This window comes from Drosophila innubila (assembly GCF_004354385.1).
Source record: "Drosophila innubila isolate TH190305 chromosome 3L unlocalized genomic scaffold, UK_Dinn_1.0 0_D_3L, whole genome shotgun sequence".
In the NCBI taxonomy this organism is placed as follows: Eukaryota; Metazoa; Arthropoda; class Insecta; order Diptera; family Drosophilidae; genus Drosophila; species Drosophila innubila.
This window is the reverse complement of record NW_022995376.1, coordinates 22,178,540-22,200,046: the sequence shown is the minus strand read 5'-3', so window position 1 is coordinate 22,200,046 and position 21,507 is coordinate 22,178,540. Positions and strand designations below refer to the sequence as shown.

Below are 21,507 nucleotides of genomic sequence, written 5' to 3'. Positions count from 1 at the left end.
CCTAAGGAAGCCATATCAAGTTAAAAAAAAAAAGCTAGAAAACCAGATAAAATCGGCGGTGTTGCCAGAACAATTTTATAAACGTCAAATATGGTTTTATTAAAAATTCAACGAAGCGAACAATTTGAGAACAGCAGAGATGAGATTTGCTTATTTTCGCATTTTAATACCCTGGAATTTTGGATACATTTGCAAATTTATTATTAATACAATACGATGTATCATCAAATCAATACGCTTAAATATCTTTAAATTAGCATTGACTTCAAATTATTATTATAAAGTCCTAGGAGATATTTTTTATTACTTATAATCTTAAGAAAAAAAATAAATAGTCAAGTTTCAACATTCTTAACTCCCGCAAGTCGTTATTTCACAATTATTCCTGCGCTTCAAATTCCTAGAACTTTAGAACTGTCGAAAAAAAACAGAATTGACAACTCTGCTCACAATCACATGACAAAAGTTCAGCTGCTATATTAGGAAGAGAAACAGCAATATTCTCTTATCTTTGACATGCAGTGCACGGTGTCGGAATATCGAGGAACGCAACTTGCACTCCAAGTTGCATTGTCAATGCAACAAGTTTAGTTTGAACCGATACCGAGTAGAGAGTCTACGGGAAAGGGGTAAGCAGGGAGCACAATCTAAGAGAAACTTTGTTGTGCCTATCACACTGTCAAACCGCAAAAGTCAGCGCATCAATTGTAAAGTTGCTGATGTCGCGATATCTACGCCATCGAGTGACTCGAAGGAGGCTCGGAGGGGGGCTCGGAGGGGGATGGAGAGGGCTGTGACCGTGGGCCATGACAGACAAAAGACGTAAGGAGCGTTGGAGTGCGTCAAGTTCATTCGTGGCACAATAAATATATAATGGTCTACTGCTTGCTTGGGGCGTTTTAACTTCTAGGTATACGCGTATTCTCCCTCGTCATTCGCCCCAAACTGGCTTTAATAAAATATTATCATAAACGTAACGGAAGATAGTTTTTCATATGTTTATTTAGAAATATGTGCCAGTGAGTGCGTGTGCGTGTGTGTGTGTGTGTGTACTAACACATGAGCCAAACTTTTGCTGGCTTCTGTTTACTTCAGAGCCAACTCTTTACATTTATCCCCGCTCTGCTAACAATGTTGTTATTGCTGTTAGAGTTTTTATTATACTTTGGGCGAGGGTATATTAAGTTAGTGCAAAGGAAGTAACGAACAGGACATCAATTATAAATATACTCAATCAGTAGTCTAGTCTATATAGCCATAAGATTGAAATAATCTCAAAGATGGAAAGAGCTAGAAGCACCAAGTTTTTAAATTTTTTTTATATATTTAAGAAATGTTTCGTCAAGTTCAAGTTATTAGACAATTACCATTATTTGTTGAGCTTGCCACAAAAAACTTCATATGTAGACTCCTTGCAACATTAAAAAAATTAAAATATTAAACCAATTTTAAAGCTAGAGACTTGAGTTTTGGCACACAATTATAGTTTCTTTGAGTCGAAGTGATCAGAAAATTTCATCACAATCGAACAATTAACAACTAAGTTATTCAAGAAAAAAAATTGCGTCGATCCAAGAAGAAGAGAACTAACTACTAACTAAGAGAACTAACTACTAACGGGACTTATTTTCTTCTATGTACACGTTTTAGGGTACAGTACCAGAGTATCTCGTAGTCGAGCACTCTGGACTAAATCTATCCTGCTTCATATTATTGTTGATGTTGTTGTTCCTTCACATGCGCACACATTTTGATACTTTCATTATTTATTGCCAGCTGAGGGAGTAGTCGGCGAATGCGACTAACATTCATAAATATATGACTAGCAATGCCGCAGCAAATCTAATGGAATGTGTTTTCTTGAGTTTTTTATTGCCCAGCCGAGAGTGTGTATTGTGCTAAAGAATATCCTTTTTCTCCGGGGGGAGAGAGAGTTCTTGCTACCTCTTTCACTTTGATAGAAACATGTGGATCAATGCTAAATCTAACTCTTAATCTAACAGCTTCTAACCGCAGCCTTTTAGTTAGTACGTTAGCATGTAGTCTAGCCGGATTATTATCTATCAACGTAAGCTTTTTATTTGTAATCCGTATAAATCAGTACTTTTTTCAAGGACTTATTGCCTTCCCAGAATAAATAATACAACTAGCTGACCTGAATTTTCATGCCAAGTCATTTTATAATTTTTGGTAGGAGATGAAAGCAATTAAATCTATATTTAGCTTCATTCCATAAAATATTCAATTGGATTAAGGTAGGGAAAATGCTTATAATATTTTTCTGTTGAAGAACTATAAGAAATTAAGGATTATTGTGTATGGTAAGGAAATTACTTTTTCGACTGTTGTTATTTCTGATCTTAAAAATAAGCTGACTAAAATAGTTTTTTTTCTCAGTAAAAAAATGTTTACTAAAGTCTGTCAGTTTGTATTCGAGCATGAGAACAGGGTATACACTAATTGATCACTTTCACGACCTATAATTTGGCAGCCGTCATTTGATATGAGTTGATGGTAGCATTTACTTCATAATTAATTATTGCTGATGAAAAAGCTTTGAATACTACTACAGGGTATCGAACAGTAGACCACTTAATTATGTCCTGTAATTTATCAGCTCATGCATATATAATATACACAGTTAATAACGGCCAATGAGTGTCGTACGAGTTGTCAGACTGTCTAATTCAATGTGGGCGCGTGGCCAAAGTTGAGCGCGTTTAAAATAATTGCCTTTTGGCGAAATTCACTTTCGGGTAATTGGGCACTAATCAATGTGAATAGGCGCTGCTTGTTGTTGTTGCTGTACTAGTAGTGGTTGGCATTGTTGTTAATGTTGTTGGTAGAAAACCACATGGCTTAACCACAGGCCACATACAAACACATCGAGTCAGTCGCATTTACACTCAGTCAATAGAATGCCAGCCGGCAAGTAACCACCTCAATAATATACAACAACAAATTGCCTGTCAATCTACGTGTAACTTTTATAAATTTTTAGTAGGGGAAAGTCCCCAGCTCGTAGTTGCCGTGCAGACGCCTCGCGGCGCGTCCGCATCGAGTTTCAGCCATAATTAACAGCGGCCGTGGCAACTGTGCGAAAACTAGGGAGCAACAACAGCAACATCGAGATGGCTTCGTAATGTTAGCTACTGCTAATGAACTCGCTCGCCTTTTAGCGTGCCGAAAGGTGAGAACGGGAGAGAAGGTTAAAAGGAGGCAGGTGGCATGTGGCATGTGGCAGGTAGCAGCATGCAGAAATGACTTTATTAACAGCCGCGTCGGGTCAGGTCGCGTCTCGCCGTGTCGCTTGGTAGTACTCGGGCTTTTATTTAGATTTTTATTGCTAAACTTTGTTTCGTTTTTTGCCACTTTGCCACACATTCGACTGTCGACTTTGGTGCCTAGGTCCTAGTTCGAGGCAAGCAAACGAAGTATCGAAGTCAGCCCGTTAACGACAACTGTCGGTTGGTTTGCTTTGACTTGAACGTCCTTCTCAGGCGACACTTTGAATGTTTTAAATGGTTTTTTATTGCCTGTTCAAACCCGCCCTGTTCTTCTTTCTGTTGTGGTTTGTAGCTGCCTTAGTTGCTGCTGCATTAAATTAGTTTAATCACTATGCACAGCTCGCAGCGGGACGGTAGTCACGACAAACAGGGCGAGGAGCCACAGTGGGTGATTTAGCCGATCTATTGAACAAATTTCTAATTTTTAAACGATGAATACACATAAATTTTTTATCTGAAATTTCGAGTTTAAGGCAATATGATATATTAAGTCCTTATTGTATATAAAGTGTATTTCAGCAGCTCTCAACAATATATATAAAATGTAAACAGTATTGAATTGTAAATTAATAACTTTTTTCTGCTTTTTAATTTGATATTATCAAACAGAAGGCATTTATTTAGCATATATGTGTAAAATTTTCTGAAATCAGACATATTTTTTTAAAATATTTATTTTTAATTATTAGCGTCAACTAAGAACAGTTGATTAAAATTAAATTATGGAAACTGTCTATATATTCAAAATTTTAAACTTCAGCTGAAATTATATAAAAAACATATTTATAATTTAAAAGTATAATTTTAAATAAAACCTTTAAAAATATACAAAATACAAAAATTATAATAAATACAAAAATAACTGATAATGAAATTCTTAGTTTTTTCTGAATCCTATAACCTATTTATTATTAAAGTAAGTTATTTTTTGCCACTTTCTTAAGATTTTCGTAGAATCTAACTACTAAAATCTTAGGGGATTAAGTCAATTTTCTTTGTTTTAGGCCAAACGATATCTTAAAAAATATGTGTTTCAAAAAATCTTCATTTTTCAAGTAATTAATTTTTTCAACTAGATCAGTCAAATCGCCCACAGTGCGAGGCTTGTAACAACACGCTGGGCAGGTGAGAGCGAGTCAAACCCATAAGTAAGCGTAAACAATGTCAAAGCAGTGCAGACTGTAGACGGTGTCCACCCCCGCACCACGTCGGGTGTCAATAGAAACATTAACAGGGCGTGCTGGCAAAATTAGCACAACAATTATTATTATTAGCAGACGTTGCGACGCGTCGCATCGTTCATTCCAGAATGGTGTAAATAATGAAAGGCGTTGCTATGAAACAGCAACAATGCATGAAAATTAGTAAATAATAATATGTCACACCACATACAATGCAAGAATTAGCTTTAAAGAAAATAACCACAATTAAATGGCTTAAAGTATTCAGTTTCATTAGCTCGTCATTTATCTACGCATTTACCGCCTACAAAGCAGCTCACAAATGTGAGCCCATTAAAATACCACTTGAGCATGGTTAAACAAACAGCTTTTGTGGGAATACAACAGCCCACCTGTTAATCAGCACACAGATGCTATTCCGACACCGTAAAAACAGTTGAAAGGTCATATTACGCATACGCCGTGTGTACAAACGTAACCCTTAGCCCATTTGTGAGTAGTTCTCGGTACTGGGCAACCCGTGTCACGTTTGACAATTTATCTTATGCCAAAAGGTGCGGGAAGAGCAAGCGCGTCTAATGTTTTCTGATAATTACAATGGTTTTTAATTCATTCCGTTCACACACGCAGACAGACATTTGTATATATGTATATATATAAGTATGTTAGGAGCACTCGCTCACCTGGTCAAGCCTTTAACTCATATGCGTCACAGGGGGGAAATGGAGACGTGTTGGCGGTGACAAGGACAGCAACAAAATGCTCAAATGGTCTGCTGTCATGAAACATTTGTCACAATAAACTTTATTTGCTTTCGTGTAGTGTAGGAATACGTAGTCGTATACTTATTTTATTTGCACACCGCTCGCTGCGTATTTGAAAACAGTCTCAATTTCTTTGTGGCTTGTTGCCTGTTTGCAGAGGATATTATAAATTTATCACGAAATTTGTAACGCATCAAAATCAATCTTTGGTATTTTTTTTTTTTTTCAAATAAAAATATGAATTTTTTAGCAATATAATTATCTAGTTTTGGGTTTCACGAAAGCCTAAACTTTGGTATAAAGAACTTTCTGAGATATCTATACGAGTTTCACAGATTTGGTATTCGGCAATGTCTGATATAATCCAAACAAATTGTGTTAAATAAAAAAACATTTATTTCCTAAAAACAATCAGTTGAGAATTGAGTAAGAGTATCAAATCTTCGGCGTGCGTAATGAAACCGCACTTCCTTGTTTCCGTGTTAGTGTTGTTGTGTTTCAGTGCGTGTTGGGGGCGCATAAGCAGCGAACTCGACCCCCTCACAGTGGAGACATTTGTTTGCATTTGGCGCAACAGGAGGAAGTAAAGCATTTAGCATTACACATTACAAATTACACAGTTTAACTTTATGTACATATATAACTGAGACCGAGACTGCGAAACTTCGAATAAACTGAAGCTCATAAAGTAGCCACAGTACACAATTCACAGTCACGTGTTGAGTGAGAATAGTTTTAATTATAATTAATTAGCAAGTTCAAGTTTTTAATTAAAATGAAATGCCATTTGACAGAGAAGCAGTCAAAACTTGTTGCTCTGAGAATGCATAACATTGGTTTCAGTTACCTGTATCCTGGCTGCCACTCTCTCCCCGTTGAAGCGCTGCGGTATAAACCAACCCTTCGTCGAGCCCGTCACGAGGACAATGCCGAGCAGGAAGAATAGAATTAACGCGGTTATCACGAGTTTCGCGCGCGTCGAAATGACCATTGCCATTGTTTAAACTCGGGTTATTTACACACTCGCGTAGGACAAATTGGTAACACTTTAACACTTAGAGCACTACGACGATTTTAACTTCTAGCACGACACGAAAATTGCCTGGAAAAAAGAAAGAATCAGATGCGTGAATTGGAATATTAATTGGATGCTTTTGTATTTGTTGCTATAACATACTCTGCTGGTAGTGTGGGTCACACACAAATGGTTTGAATGTGGTTGTTGTCGACTTGAAATGTATTTGACCCCTGGGCACTTGGATTCGGCTGTTGCCTGCGGTGGCTAACAGGCTCACAGGCTGTCTGCTTTCTACTAGTAATGCCTAATGGCTTTTGTGGCACGTATTAACCTTACCAAGCGTTTTTGTGCTTTCACACGCCTCTCAAATGCCCACAACCACAAGCTCTTCACAGAGACCCTCAGACACTCGCATCCTCACGCACACAAACACACAAACACACTCACACTCTTACACTCTTACACTTACATGTGCCCAGGCACTTCCGCCGAACGCTACAAATGTAACACGTTTTATTTAATTTTTTTTTTTTTACTTTTTTTTGCCTTCTTTGGTCGCCCTGCCGCTTGTCAGCATTTTCTCACCGATTTGCGCCGCAAAGCAGCGGCTGAAAAATAAAAGCTACCACAGGAAAAAAAAGGAGAAGGAAAAAAGAAACTTTATGAAAAGTTAAGCTGCCAACAAGTTTATTTGCGAAAATATTGAATTATAGCGACGTCATGGCAAAACGGCGGGAACAAGAACAAATAAACGGAACGAGAAAAAAAAATCTGGTAGAAAACGGTAGAAAATGCGTTGCCTAGATTTGGCCACATGCTCAAGATGTCTCGGCTTTTATTTAGAGCGCATAAAGGCATAAGCCGAATGCCTGTGGAGGGCTGTGACTGAAGCCGGCGTGTCCTTGAGCGCCCGAAAATGAAATAAAAAACGAGCGCCAACTTTTCAACCTACATAATTGCGGTAAAAGTTGGCGCACACCACACACACACACACACACAAATATATCCTTTAACGAACACATAGTACACAAACAAATACGCATCACACAGCAAGCAGTTTAGCAAGAGGTTCAGCGCGCACAAAAGTATGCTACAGTCAGCGCATAATTACGATAATCGAGTCTGTCTACCTGTTTCTACTGGCAGAGTCCAAACAAACGAAGCTCACCTGACACCCCAAGAAAACCAAGAGAGTCTTCACGCCCCACAGCCGCAGAAGCAGCTCTCAAATGGCAGCCAGTTATTGAGTCAACGGCTGAGTCAGTGGTGTAAAACAAACTTTTGTGGGCCCAAAAAAAAAAGTCAGAAAGAAAGCCAAGGTAAACTTTTTTATGCCTTTGCTGCCTTTGCCTTAGTGGCATTCTTCACGCAGCATTAAAATTCTACGGTTGCAGCCCTGGCAGTCGCACTCGTACTCGCATTCACTTTCGCAGCTTAAGCTTAAAGTTTGACATGGCTCAAGTTTCCTAATGAAATTACCTACTTGGACTTTTTTGACTGCGTTTTTAGCCGCGTAATGAAAAGGGGCAAAACTTGTGCCATACGAAAAAAAAGGCGGCTGTCCAAAGACTTGAAGCGCAAAAGGGGGTAGGTAAACGATAAGGAATTTCATATCTTCTTGCAAATAAAGTACGCCGAAATGAGTAATGACTTTTGAAGTTGTCATGGTAACCAAAAAGTAAACCGTTGAATGCAAAATTTAACCAAAAATAATGCTTAATGCATGACCCTTTCGTTTCGGGCTAGTTGCCCAAACGTTAGCGCCTAATGAAGATAATGGGGCGACATGTTCAAAAGGACTAACCTCACTCATACAAACACAAAAACACCGCCTGTCAGAAAGGCTGACAGGCAGACAGACAGAATGTTTTATGTCTATTCATCGCCGTGTGTGGGAATCTTTTCCACATTATGACATGTTATTTTTAATAAGCAACGTTTTGCACACAAATTTCCGCTTTAGATTATTTCATTTGGCATGTTTTTGTGCGCTTCAAAGAACAAGTAACAATGACTAACTGATGTTATACCTGTGTGCAGAGGGATCAAAGGAGGGGGAAGGAGGGAGGCTAAGCATGTGTCACACATTCATCCTTAATAAGAAGTAAGCACAATAAAATGTCACCAGAGGCAATGTCTAACCCCAGCACAGACGTGGCTAAGTTTGATCGATAGTAGCTCCTCAAACCATCCCCCCACCAACACATATGACTAGGAGGAGTGTGGAGAGGGCGTTTCAACGGTCACATAAAGAGCTGGTTAAATTAATAAGAAGCCAACCAGTCGAGAGCGCGTTTCCCTGGCTATATAACAAGTCGGAAAGCTGGGCGTTAACCGCTTCACTAATGTCGGTTAATTAAAGTCCAACATTTGCATAATTTATGCTTATTGCCACTGCGACAACAGTTGCTTTTGTGTACCATGTTAAAAGCCCCAATCGGGTAGCTATAAAATCATAAAATACATGTATTTCCTTCAAACATTTTGATTTTCTACAACATTTTAGAGCTGTCACTTTTTTCTTGCCTTGCAGATTTCTATGAGTTTTATGCGGTCTCACAGAAATCAGATAGAAATTTGATCATAAATTCAGCATTGTATATAAATTTAACGACCTGCATTCTCATCAGTAATAAAATATATACGGAAGGACATAAAACTATGCATAAGGGGATATCATGACAAAATGAAGTAATGCAAGTGGAAATAAACTTTTCAAATATGACAGATAGACAGAAAATTGTTGGATAAAAACTGAGAGCTAAATATGAAGAACATATACATAATGCGTATCTTCTATAGCTGAATTTCATTTAATTTTTAAATTTAAATTGACAAAAAATTAAGAGATATAAATCTTGAAACAAAATCTTAAACTTAATTTAATTGATTAATTTATTATATTTATTTCCTTACAACACAATAAGTAAAATTCTCAATCCTCATAAACAATATAAATAAACAAAATTGAAAACGACTTTTATGCTATTAAATATTACAAGTAGAAATATAATTGAATACTTATTCAATTGTACTTACTCCGCCTAACAAAATATTTCGAGACTGGAATTTCTATTGATTCCCATTTGTCCGGCTCATTTATTCAAAATAAATTGTAATTATAACCAATTCACACTCTAATACAATAAATTATCTTTAAAATCTGAAGACCTGAGTATCTAAGTGTATTTGCTTGAATAAATTTTAGTAAAACTATTAGTTGAGTTTCGTAAAGTTGACATAAATTAGAACTAAACTTATTATATTAATTTCCTTACAACACAATAAGTAAAATTCTCAATCCTCATAAACTAAATAAATAAACAATATTGAAAACGACTTTTATGTTATTAAATATTTCAAGTAGAAATATAATTGCATAAAGTACTCCGCCTGACAAAACGTTTTGAGACTGGAATTTCTATTGATTCCCATTTATTCTAAATATATTATAATTATAACAAATACACACTCTAATACATTAAATTAACTTTGAAATCTGAAGACCTGAGTATTTAAATGTATTTGCTTAAATAAATTTTAGTAAAACTATTGATTGAGTTTCGTAAAGTTGACATAAATTAAAACTAAAGCACAAATATGTGTCGAATATATATGCTCGTATTTAAGTAATTATATTTGTATACAATAGCTTAGTAAAAACTAATTTTAAACACAATCGCGGTAAGAACAAAGCTTGTAACCTATAGAGCGAGGCAAAAACGGGTAAATAAATATTTTAAATTGAATTTTAAATTGTGTCAACATAATGGGTCAAAATATTGTATTATGATGCCAAATTGATAAATTTGCAAATCAAAATTACATATTACGGGAAATAAAGCCTATTTTTGGGGTGGCATGTAAGTCAATAGTGTAAACAACAACAGGAACAACACACACACACACACACAAACACACACAGTCATATAGGTTTATTATTTAAATGTACACTCACACACTCAACATTCAGCCATGGAAATTTATGACTATTTATGCATGTTGCCAGTCTTCAACACAACTGAACAAAGCCTCGCACAGAAACCAATACATAAACTATTTAAAGTCCTGGGTTTTTCGATCTTATTGTTGTTGTTAACTGTGTAACTTTTGCTATTGTTATTGTTGTACGCTATGTGCGTAATACTATTTAATTAAATGCACGCACTGAGTGAAGACTGAAGCCTGAAAACTTAAAATTTCACATTTCAACTGAAATTAATAGCTTAACACGAAACAAAGTAAAAGTTCATTTACACTATCTAAAAGGCAGACAGGCTTTTAAAATTCAAGCTTACCTCAAAAACAGCTTAAAAAATTAATACAAGATTTAAAAAAAAAAAGATTTAATAGTTAAATAAGTCTTGCCAGGCGAAAATTGTTAATGCATTTTTATCTCATCAGAATAAGTGGATTTGATAAAGATTATTAATCAATTCTTGGATATATTTACTACGTCTGATGACATCAATATAGGTTGGCTGGCCTAGCTTTTGTGTGGGACTGTTAACCTTTTATCAGTAGCCAGAGGTCAGAATAAGTATATCTTTTGTACCAATGCAGACATTAAAAAGGCCTTTTATTTAATAAATAAAGCGTATATTCGTTTTGGCTTGCGGCAAATGGTAACGATAACGGTAAAGACAAAGGCGGGTAAGCGAACAAAAATATACATATATGTGAATATGTACGAATACACAATATTACACATACGCCTCGTGCTGCTTTAATATGCATATGCATGGCTGAGTGTTCTATATATGAATGAGAGAGCGATGTGTAGCTCTGCTTTAATGAGTTTGCCTTTGATTTGGGGCAACGCGAGCACAACGCACAACCAATCCATAAAGCCATCTACTTTCCCCCGTTGCCTACCTCCTACCCTCTTTCCTCTCGGGTGCTGGCTTTTGTCTATGAGTTCCTCCCGCCTAGCTTGTCATAATTTATGCGCAGCCCATGCTCAATTTGATAGGCGACAGCCTGCGACATGCAAACCATTTGTGTGGCCCCTTTTATACTCTATACTCCAGTCGAGTGTTAACTACACACATATACATATATTTATTTATATATGCTTATTTATAATAAGTATATTTACCTTTTGTATTGTTGTCGCCGCTAAAAGTCACTTGATTGTTGTAATTAACTACGATATTTGCGATATGCACGTTTAATTTATATGCTTTGTTGGTGTTTGAAAATATTGAATATGTTGACAAAAAATCACAGATAATTTAATTACAAATAGTTTGCGTTATTTATGCACGAATATATTGTTTAATGCCGTTTAAGTAATTCACGTTTTTATGCCCATTTGTAATTACAAATGACAGTTGCTTGTTATTTGATGTATAAATAAAACATCGGCGCTGTTTGTTGTGTGTTCAACGGTTGTGGCAATTACAGCTCCGAGCAGGCCGAAACAGTCTAGGCCAGGCCAGGCCAGGTCTTTTGTTAACTGGACAACCGATAGCCCGCTGAGCGCAATTAATTTTCTCGTTCACACCACATGCATTTTGACTTGTGCAATTGATTGATTTTCATTAAACAAATTCTTCGTTTTGTGGCATTTTAATTTTTCATCTTGAAGTTAAAACGGAATGCACTTTTTAGGCCAGCGCAGCACGAAAGTTTTTTTTACAAACGACGCGATGGCGACGACGACGATGACGATGCTGCTCAAATTTTACACTTGACATGAAGGCAGTCTCGGAGTCTGAACACACGGACACAACAACAACAACACCAACAATAATAATAAGAGAAGAGGGAAAAACAAGTACAACAACAACAACAATTGCAACAGGAAAGCCGCGCGAGCCTGGCAAAACTAATTGTAAATATTTGCACGGCGAGCAAACAAATTTGTGTAGGTTCTGTGTTGGTTTTTTCTTCTCTTCACTTTACTTCACTTCACTTCTCTTCACTTTATTTATTTACTGAATGTTCGGGGGGGATATGTTTGTAATTTGCTGGCTATAGGTAATACTTGACCATTACGTTTATTAATTTCTCACAAAATCTGGCCTAGCGTTTAGTTTAGAGCACGCGATATGTTAAAAAGGACACGAGCAACAATCAGCGACACGAATGTTGGCCACAAATGTTGCCTGATATGTTGATATCTTTGTGTGTGTGCGTGTGTGTGTGTGTGACTGCAACCTGATATGATCTCGATGAGCAACTTTTATTGGCGGCTAAGTGAACGGTAGCATTTTGAAACGCTTGCGCCGTCTTTCTTTCATTGTTGCTCGCATAATTGAATTTTAATTGACTGGACTATTTGTTTTGGTTTTTGATGGGGGAATGGTTTCAACACGTAGCACGTCACCGTTTTGTTCACTTGGACATTATGCAAACATATTTCATTTAGGCATAAATCACATTCGTTTTTTGCGGCTAAACTTGCACAATGGCTTCATTTGCGCCTGGATCACACACAACTCCACACATACCGCACGCTACCGACATCGCTGTCGGCAAACGGATGACGAGGACGACAAGGAAACGGTCGCGGACTAGGACGAGGTCGAGAAGGAACGATAAGCACCGAGTCAGAGCGAGACTTCAGCGTGTTGTGGCAGTGTGAAAAAAAACGTATCGTCGACTCAGCCGTTCGCACATGTTAACTGTTTGCGGCACCGAACGCGACTGAAAGGTAAACGCACTCGTCTCGGCTAGGCCCAAAGTTGGAAGCAAATCACAGCAACATGGCGCACAACACGACACACACAGAGAACCAGACACACAGGACACTCAAGTCGTGCCTCAGACAACATAAATGTGCTCGTGTCAGCCACAACTTCGTGTCAGCAAGCGCTGAATAACACTGAGAGCCGAGCGCAGAGTTTCGCATCGAGTGCAACTCAAGGCGTACACGGCGTATACGTAATGCGAATTTGAGACATTGTCTAGCTGTTGTTCTACTCTGAGCGAAACTCATACAACTGAGTGAGTCGAATTGAGTGGTAAGTTTGAGCTGCCAAATGGCCGCTGTGTGGTAAAGTGGCGCCCTATAAGGCTGCCGTGGTGAGTTTTTGTGTTGAGAAGTTTTTCAACACTTGAGTAAGTAGAGACACACACCTTAAATATTGATAAGCTGGAAAATTTAATTTTTAGTTCAAGCAAATTTTAAAATGCCAATAACTTTGAAATTAATTAACACTTTGATAAAAATATAAAATTCGAAATTCAATAAAATATATATATAAATTTTAATGAAGGTTTGAAGCTCGTCAAAGGGAGAAAAGTTAACAATTAAATTCTAAAAACAAAAAAAAAATTTCATCAAATCGAGAAAATTACAACAAAAATTCTGCGAAAATTTAAAAAATTCTAGCTTCAAAAATAAGAAAAATTTGAATTTAGTTGAATTTTCGTAGTTGCTACAAAATTTTTTTTATTATTAAATTAGAACAAGTTGCCAGATCGAAAAATTTTGTAGGGTGGCAACCACAATTTAAAAGGACGCCGCGAGAACTTACGGTGCTTTTTGAACATAAATTAATGAGAAATTTAAGCAATTAAAGCATGAATTGATTAGATAATCAACACGAGCACATAAATAATGTTACCCAAAAATGTATAAAACATTTTATTGCTAAACTAATTTTCAGAAATGTCAATATCCAGTTGTAACCAAATTTGGTAAGCATTTTCAGCAATTTATTAGTTTGATTTAATTATTTAAATTTCATTTTGTGTTTGAGCAATTGCAAAAGTCGAATAATAGTCAACAAACAAGACATGTTGTCTTGTCTTTGATGTGCCGCACAGAAAACATAAGTACAAATATATACATTTTTAACTCATTAAAAACCAGATTTCTAGAATCAAGAATATTGTTTTTAAAATTTTTTTACCAAACAACTTTACGAGACACATTCTCCCAATCAAGATGGTTTCTCTGATTTTAAGAATCAGGGTACTCGACAGATTTTATAGACCACTCGGTCAAAAAATTAAAATTTTTCTCATAAAACTTGAAACTTTCGTCTAGAAACGCGAAAGCAATCATTTTATTTGAAGTGTAGGAATATTTTTAGAAAATTGCATAATATTCCTAGTATTTTCACATTAAATGGTCATGTGTGCTGCCGCTTTACATGTATAATTGTTACAAAAATTATTTCAGTCACAATTGTTAGCAAATAATTAAATTGGCCACCGTTAGAACTTACCTCAAAGTTACCACGAACTATGGATCCAGCCTGGCCAATGTAAAGTGTTGCCGCTGAGGCGAAGACCAATTCAAGGGGATCTCTTACAATTATCGTCGTGTTGACTGGCTTACAATCGTAGTAGTAAACCACCTTATCGCTGAATACCTGAAACGCAATTGTATTCCATTTGTCCGGCACGTGGGTAACCGGAAAGCTGGCCAGTCTACGGCCCGCTAATTCATCGGGCTGCGCATAAACGAGCGTTACGTTGTAGCTATTCTTGACCACCGGCGATAAATGGACACCCAGTTGCACCACCCGGTCCAATGCGCTTACGACGCTAAACAAGTAGCCGCCCTTGAGAGAACTCTGCCGATATGTGATTAATATGGCAAATTCGGATAGCTTCTCGGGTAACAACACTTGGTATGGTGATTTTACATCTGCCGTGGAAAGAAATCTAAAGGCTGGAAAGCCATCCTCTGCCTCCGTGAACTCAATGCCCGTGTAATGATTATTGTTCATGATATCCATCAGCATGTATTCACCAAGAGCATCTGCAAAAATAAGAAGAAAAATAAATACATTTCAATGTTGAGTGGGTACAAAATTTATAAATTAAAATTATAAATTGATTTATTAAATCATAGCTTCTTATATCGATTAAAAAACAAAAATCTTAAATTAATGTTTATCATAAAAAGCATTTATATTCAGGTATGTTCCAGAACAACCGAAAACCAATCAAAATCGTATGGGATTTTGGTTGGTTTTAAAATTATAGAAAAAGAATATTTAATAAGCGCTCCTCAAAGTATGCAATATTTAATTGTCTTCCTACTCATTAATATGTGCTGCACAAAAGTATGCAATGGTTTTTAACAAAATAAAAATACTTTAACTTGACAATAACCAATTACCATTACCTTACATTTCTGGAACACCCCTCAAAACGAAAGGTTGAAGGTAAATAAAAGACGCAGTGCTTACCTTTTATAGTCTGTCCGTTTAGTTCTATGTTACACAGGACCGGGTAGACGTGTGAAAGCGTTAGACACAGGATAAGCAGAATTGAACGCATTTTGTTGAATCAGAATGCTAAAAAAGAATATTTAAAAAAAACGTTGTTATTGTAAATCTCATGTTAATGTCTTACACAATCGTTTAAAAATAGTTTCATGTGACTTTATTTAAATATTAAATTTTATTAAAATCTTAACAGTTTCTTTAACTTTTAACATTGGTTTCTTGATTTTGGGTATATCAACAATAGCTTCTTACAACATGCCTGAATTTTTGTTGCACCTGTGCAACAAATTAAGCCAACCACAAAGATATCATCTACCAGCCCGCAATCAGTGGTAACACGAGACTGTCAACTTTGTCAAAATAACCCCATGAATTAGCCACGTGCTTAGCCAGTTGTCAGTTGTCTGCAGAGTGCAAACTGCAAACTGCAGTTGTACTCCTAATTATGAGTATTACACACTCCTGCCCTGATAGTCCCTTGTGACCACAGGAATCAGGCTAGAAGCCACACAATTTTTGTTTGTGGTTGTTTATAAATTGTGCAATATGAAAACAAACAACTTTATGCGTCACCTTTGCCAGACAATAGCTTCGTCAAGCCTATGGAACTTGTCGAGATTAACGACAATGCGAAGTGGTGCTGATCGCTGAATCTTTAGATTTTTATTAATACGAGATAAGCAAACAAATTGCTTAGCCACACCCAGAAAGCTGTTTTGTTGCCCATTTGTTGTTTGCCTGTGCAGAGGTCATGAAAATCTATAGAAATGTCAGGGATCATGCAACAAATTGCCCATAAGCAATAAATAAAGTTTGTCAACTTAGCAGCTTTATAAAATTGTACTTGTAATGAGCCCTCCTACCACACACACAATAAATCATTATTGGGTTGGGCTCCACTCGGTAATTGCACATTAGGCCAGCAACAGCTGCTATTTAAACTCAAATTGTCAACACACTACAAAATTGGCGTTTGCCGCTTACTAATTTGGGCCCTTCATTTACCATATGGGCATAATGTAACACAATTAATGCGTGATATTTCACACACACACACACACACACATCGAAAATATCATACACGTATTTAGATTTGTGTGTAAGTATCTGAGCTGACCTCACATTGTCTCTGGACAAAAGGCAAACAATTAATATTTATCAGGCATACGAGAGTGTTGAGCTTTTGGCAACGAGTAGCTCACAACATGACAAAAACATAACAATACGAGTGCGAGTACTCACTCATATTCAATGAGTACTACGAATCTATTCATTATGAAAGGGTAGACAGCGACAATTTCTCTTCCTATGCAAATGACTTTCAATTGTGAGCATTATGTTTAAGTATTTTATTCTATTAATTAAGAACATATTTGTTGGAAATATTTTGATGATACGAGCCCTGGAATGTTCGTAGGAATAAGCCCATTAAGAAGTGTTGCGAGTTAACAAAGATCTCAATAAAAAATTGATAAATAACATTTATTAATATTGAGAAGAATTGTCACAATAGACATGCTTTCCACTAAAGACCTGATATCGAAAAGCTTCTACTCTGTGAAGCTCAGATCAAGATAGTGATGAAAGTATTAAATACAAAGATTTTTGGGTAGCCAATTTGTAACTATTTTATGGGCAAAAATAAATCGAGCTAAAAAAATAAATACTTATAAAAATTGGCTTCTTTGTGTAGTTGGGACTTTCAGTTTTTAATTTGCTCAGTAAGCTCAATATTTAAAAGAAAATAATATGAATAATATTCATAAATGAACCTGAGAATTACGAACCACATTCTATATTTTCCATATTTTTAAAAAAAAAATTAAAGTTTGATGAATTCATTCGCGATGCTTGAAATGCAATTTTAAAATCGATGTTCAGCTTGGACAAAAAAAAGCACAAAATGAAAAGTTATTCGTAAATTTGACACTAGACAAACTGACAATTTTAGAATTACATGCGGCTTTGTGGGGCTTTTGAGCCAACAACGCCATTAACACCATCTAGTTGGATTATTCGTATAATGAGGCAACATTTATGCGGTACACAATGTTGTAACCCCTCCCTTCCCACCGCATGCATGCTTGTAGCCCCCAAAATTTACTCATAGGGTGCTGTTAAATGACCCTACAGCGACGTAAGTGTTTGACATGGATCGCACGTAATTCCGATTAGTTGGGACCTAACCTACAAATTGGGAATACTTGGTAGAATCAACTGAGGAGGTGTGGCTTCCGAACTGTCTGCTTACTCATTAGAATTGTCAGTTACAAATTTAAAACTCATGTTTTTCCGCTAAAGGTATGCAAGTATTTGTTAAATATGTTGACTCACACATAAATCAAAAGTGCATCAGCAAAATACGAATAGTTTCCAATACTACAATGAAATTGAAATTGAAATCAAAATGGAAAGAAATTTGAAAGTGATTGTCGTAAAAAAAAAAGCTACGCACTTCCACAACACATTGAAAAGTCGTCAGAGCGTTGCATGCTTAAAGCAGACATAGGAAGACCCAAGAACGCTGAGGCAAGAGGCAAACAAAAAAAGAAAAATAAAGAAAAGAAAAAGAAAATCGAATAAAAATTTATTTTCAATAGTAAATCGGCTCAATATGACTGTGGGCCATATGAAAAGGGCAACGTGTGTGTGTGTGTATGTGCCATTCTGTGTATGTGTGTGTGAGGGGGGGAATATGTATGCCAGTATGTCAAACGAGAGGCAGACCAACCCCATACCCTTACCCTTACCCTTATTTTTCAGAGACTTCTGCTTGGGCTGCGATGCGGTGACTTGTTGCCCCAAAGTGAACTATTAGCTCTGTTTTTTTTATGTTATCCAATTTGTTGTACTTTGCCTGAGCAACAGCTGTTGGTAGTGAACTAAGCCCAACGACAGGGGAGCCCAAAAAAAAATAAATAAAAAAAAACACTTCGCTGCCAATCCGCGTGTCGCTTTGTCAACATTTATTGCCCTTTATTTTTTGTTGGCCCACCCATTCGCAATACATTTTGTTTGATTTAAAGGATTTGCATGCCAAATTTGACATTATTTGTTTTTAGCCATAACATACACACACACACACACACACACACACACACACACACACACACACACACACACACACACACACACACACACACACACACACACACACCCACACATCAACAAGTTTGACACTTGGCACATGCTCGACTGACTGTTTTGCATGTTAACGATTAAAGTGCCTTCTAGCTACAAGGTAGAAATATTTTCCAAACTGTTTTGCATACATGCACATCTCATTTGAGTATATGTATGTACGTAAGAGTGACTTAAGGCGACTGAACGTTTTGGCAGTGAAACAAGTTGTTGCGACATCCCAATCGCAGATCATTAACCCCCATATGGACACTGAAACCTGCACCAAAGTCAAGCTGAGACCCAGACCCAGACCGAGATTCAGCTCAGCTCTTGAACTAATGCACGCATAAACTACGAGTATCTCAATCTGAATAACGACAGAATGCCAAAAGGTAACCTGATACCAAGACAGGTACTTAAATCTGTAAGGCCTTGATACCAAAAAAGTAAACAAATGATTAAAAGCATAATAAACGTGCACACTCATATGTAAACATTAAACTACAAAAATACTCATACGTTGATATCATAATAATCTCAGTTGTAAACGAATTACAACAAACAACAAACAAGATATAATTCAAGCATAAGCTTTCAGATTTCGCATATTTAATTTTATTAACTTTTGTTTACTTTTATCATAATTTTGTATTTCTTAGCTTATGTAAAATCATAAATTTTTTTATTATTTTTGTTTTGCCTTCATAGTTAAATAAATATAATAAATTTTATTATTCCACTATTGTGGCGACATTTATCTTTTCACGTAGAACTATTTATGTCATATTACGAGTATAACTTGTCTTTATTGGGTTTGTTTTTAGTACATGCATAGATAAAGAACTCGTCTTTATCAGAATCTCATAAAGTATAATATATTCAGTAGCCTCAATAATACGCAAAAATAATAGGATCATTACTTAATTCTAAATTAAATAACAATAAAATAAAATAAACTCGAAACGCAGAACTTGTAAACATATTTTATTGCCAAAGTCTCTATAAGAATTGGACCTTTTTTCACTGCCTTCTTTTTAATAATGTATTTATATCTACAATTTAAAATTGTTTATTACTTGCTTGCCTTTTTTGTTTGCATTTGAAACCAGTTTGATTTCTATTTTTTTGCATACAAATTGTACAGATACAAACATCGTCGCAATGGCTTATAAATATATGCAAAAATAAATTAATTCGACAAACAGTTACTAATTTAATTAATAGAAACAAACTAAATACAAAAACCAAATAAATAAACATTAATTTCGTTATTAAGTTGTTCGTTTAATACATATTCTTAGACTAACGAAGGTTTATTTTAAGGATTTAGTCGAAATTAGTTGCATAGTTGAAACAAAAAAATATTTTCATGTTATTTTTTTATATACGATATTTTTGGTGAATTTCTTTTCGAATGGCGCCCCAAATTCGCTTTCGGAACAAAGGAAACAGCAACATGAAAACTAAATAAGACTAATAACGTGCTGAAATTCAATACATAATAAAGATTAAGTACAAATTATTTGCATAGTTATACTTATAAATTTGTAAGTTCTTGTCTACGGGTTTTCATGCAATATTTTATATACGATATTTTTGAGTTGTAACTAGGTTAATTCCATTTCAAATGGCGCCCCAAATTCGCTTTCGGAACAAAGCAAACAGCAGCATAAAAACCAAATAAGACGTCAGTTTATCCAGCAATAATGCGAGTGCACAAGGGAAAGACACAGAGATGCAGTTGCCGCCTCCGAAAAAATCAAACAACAAAATCGAGTTATAAATACGAGCAAAAAATGGCACATACCGATCCCGCTAGTCCAGTCTCTGCCTCTGTCTCTCTCTCTCTTTGTCTCTGTCTCTATCCAGAGGACCATTCGTCGAGTCTTGACTGTGTTGCAGTAATTAGCCGCATACTATGAGCAGCTCCCGTCTGCTGTCAGCAAACAGAAGCAAACAGAAGCAAACCGAATGACAACAATTCCCAATCCCAATATCTATCTCTATCACTCTCCCTTTTGCATGGGCAACAGCTGCCACTGACTACATACACCGAAAAAAAAGACCAACTTCTAGTATGAATAACATTCATCTAAAATATTTTGTTGTTATTATAAGAACATTTTAAGACCATATTACTAATTTTAAGAATATTAATCTAAAAAATCAAAGTTCTTAATGCAAGAATAAAAATCTTAAATTGTTCGGAAAGTATAAATAAAAGTACTATTTCATATGAAGCAAATGGTGGTCCCGTGGCGCTCTGGTTATAAAAATCACAACATTTATGAAATTAACAAGAAAAAGAAAATTATGATCTTAAAAATCATTTTTAATATTTTAATTTCTTGATTTTAATTTTAAGAACATTTATTCTTAATATAAGAACTTGGTCTTATTTGAAATGTTCTTGAAACCCAGATGTGTTTTCTTAATTTAGACCAAAATACTTAGTTTTGAGTTCAAAATTTTGATTTTAGAACATTTTTTTTTTATCAGTGTACGTACATCTCCAGCGATTTGAATATAATCTTCAAGCGTCGAGTGCTACTCATATTGCACTTAGTCGTAGAGCTGTCTGTAGGCGTCGTCCACTGTTAGCCATGTGCAACATGTTGTCGCAACCAGAAACGAAACGGAGGCAAACGGAAAAAGCAGGCAAGCAGGCAAGCAGCCAAAAAGAAGTTCAATAAGTAATAAGCGATCGAAAAGGGAATTGAACGGAAAGTGGAGTGTGTGTCTCAGTTTATTCTCAGACATCTCATCGATGTTGATGAATGGGGTGTGCCAAGTCATCATCATGTTCTTTATTGCTGTCATTATAATATGCCATGCTGTTATTTATAGCCCCCGGGTGTCTTTGTTTTCGTTTTTGCCAATTGCATGTTTGCCTTTTGGATTATATTTTGAATCATTTTTTGTTTTGTGGATCAGCAACACTTT

The 21,507-nt window shown here is 36.0% G+C and overlaps 1 protein-coding gene across 1 annotated transcript in view; it reads right to left on the bottom strand.

Annotated features, from left to right (window-relative positions):
* Positions 1-21,507, bottom strand: part of LOC117787162 (collagen alpha-1(XVIII) chain) — a 65,025-nt gene that overhangs the window by 33,631 nt on the left and 9,887 nt on the right. The window contains exons 3-4 of the mRNA XM_034625609.1: positions 15,403-15,510; positions 14,431-14,969 (exon numbers count right to left, since the gene is read on the bottom strand). Of these exons, the coding sequence (XP_034481500.1) occupies positions 14,431-14,969; positions 15,403-15,493 (630 nt within the window). The 5' untranslated portion in view covers positions 15,494-15,510. The remainder of the gene's footprint in view (positions 1-14,430; positions 14,970-15,402; positions 15,511-21,507) is intronic.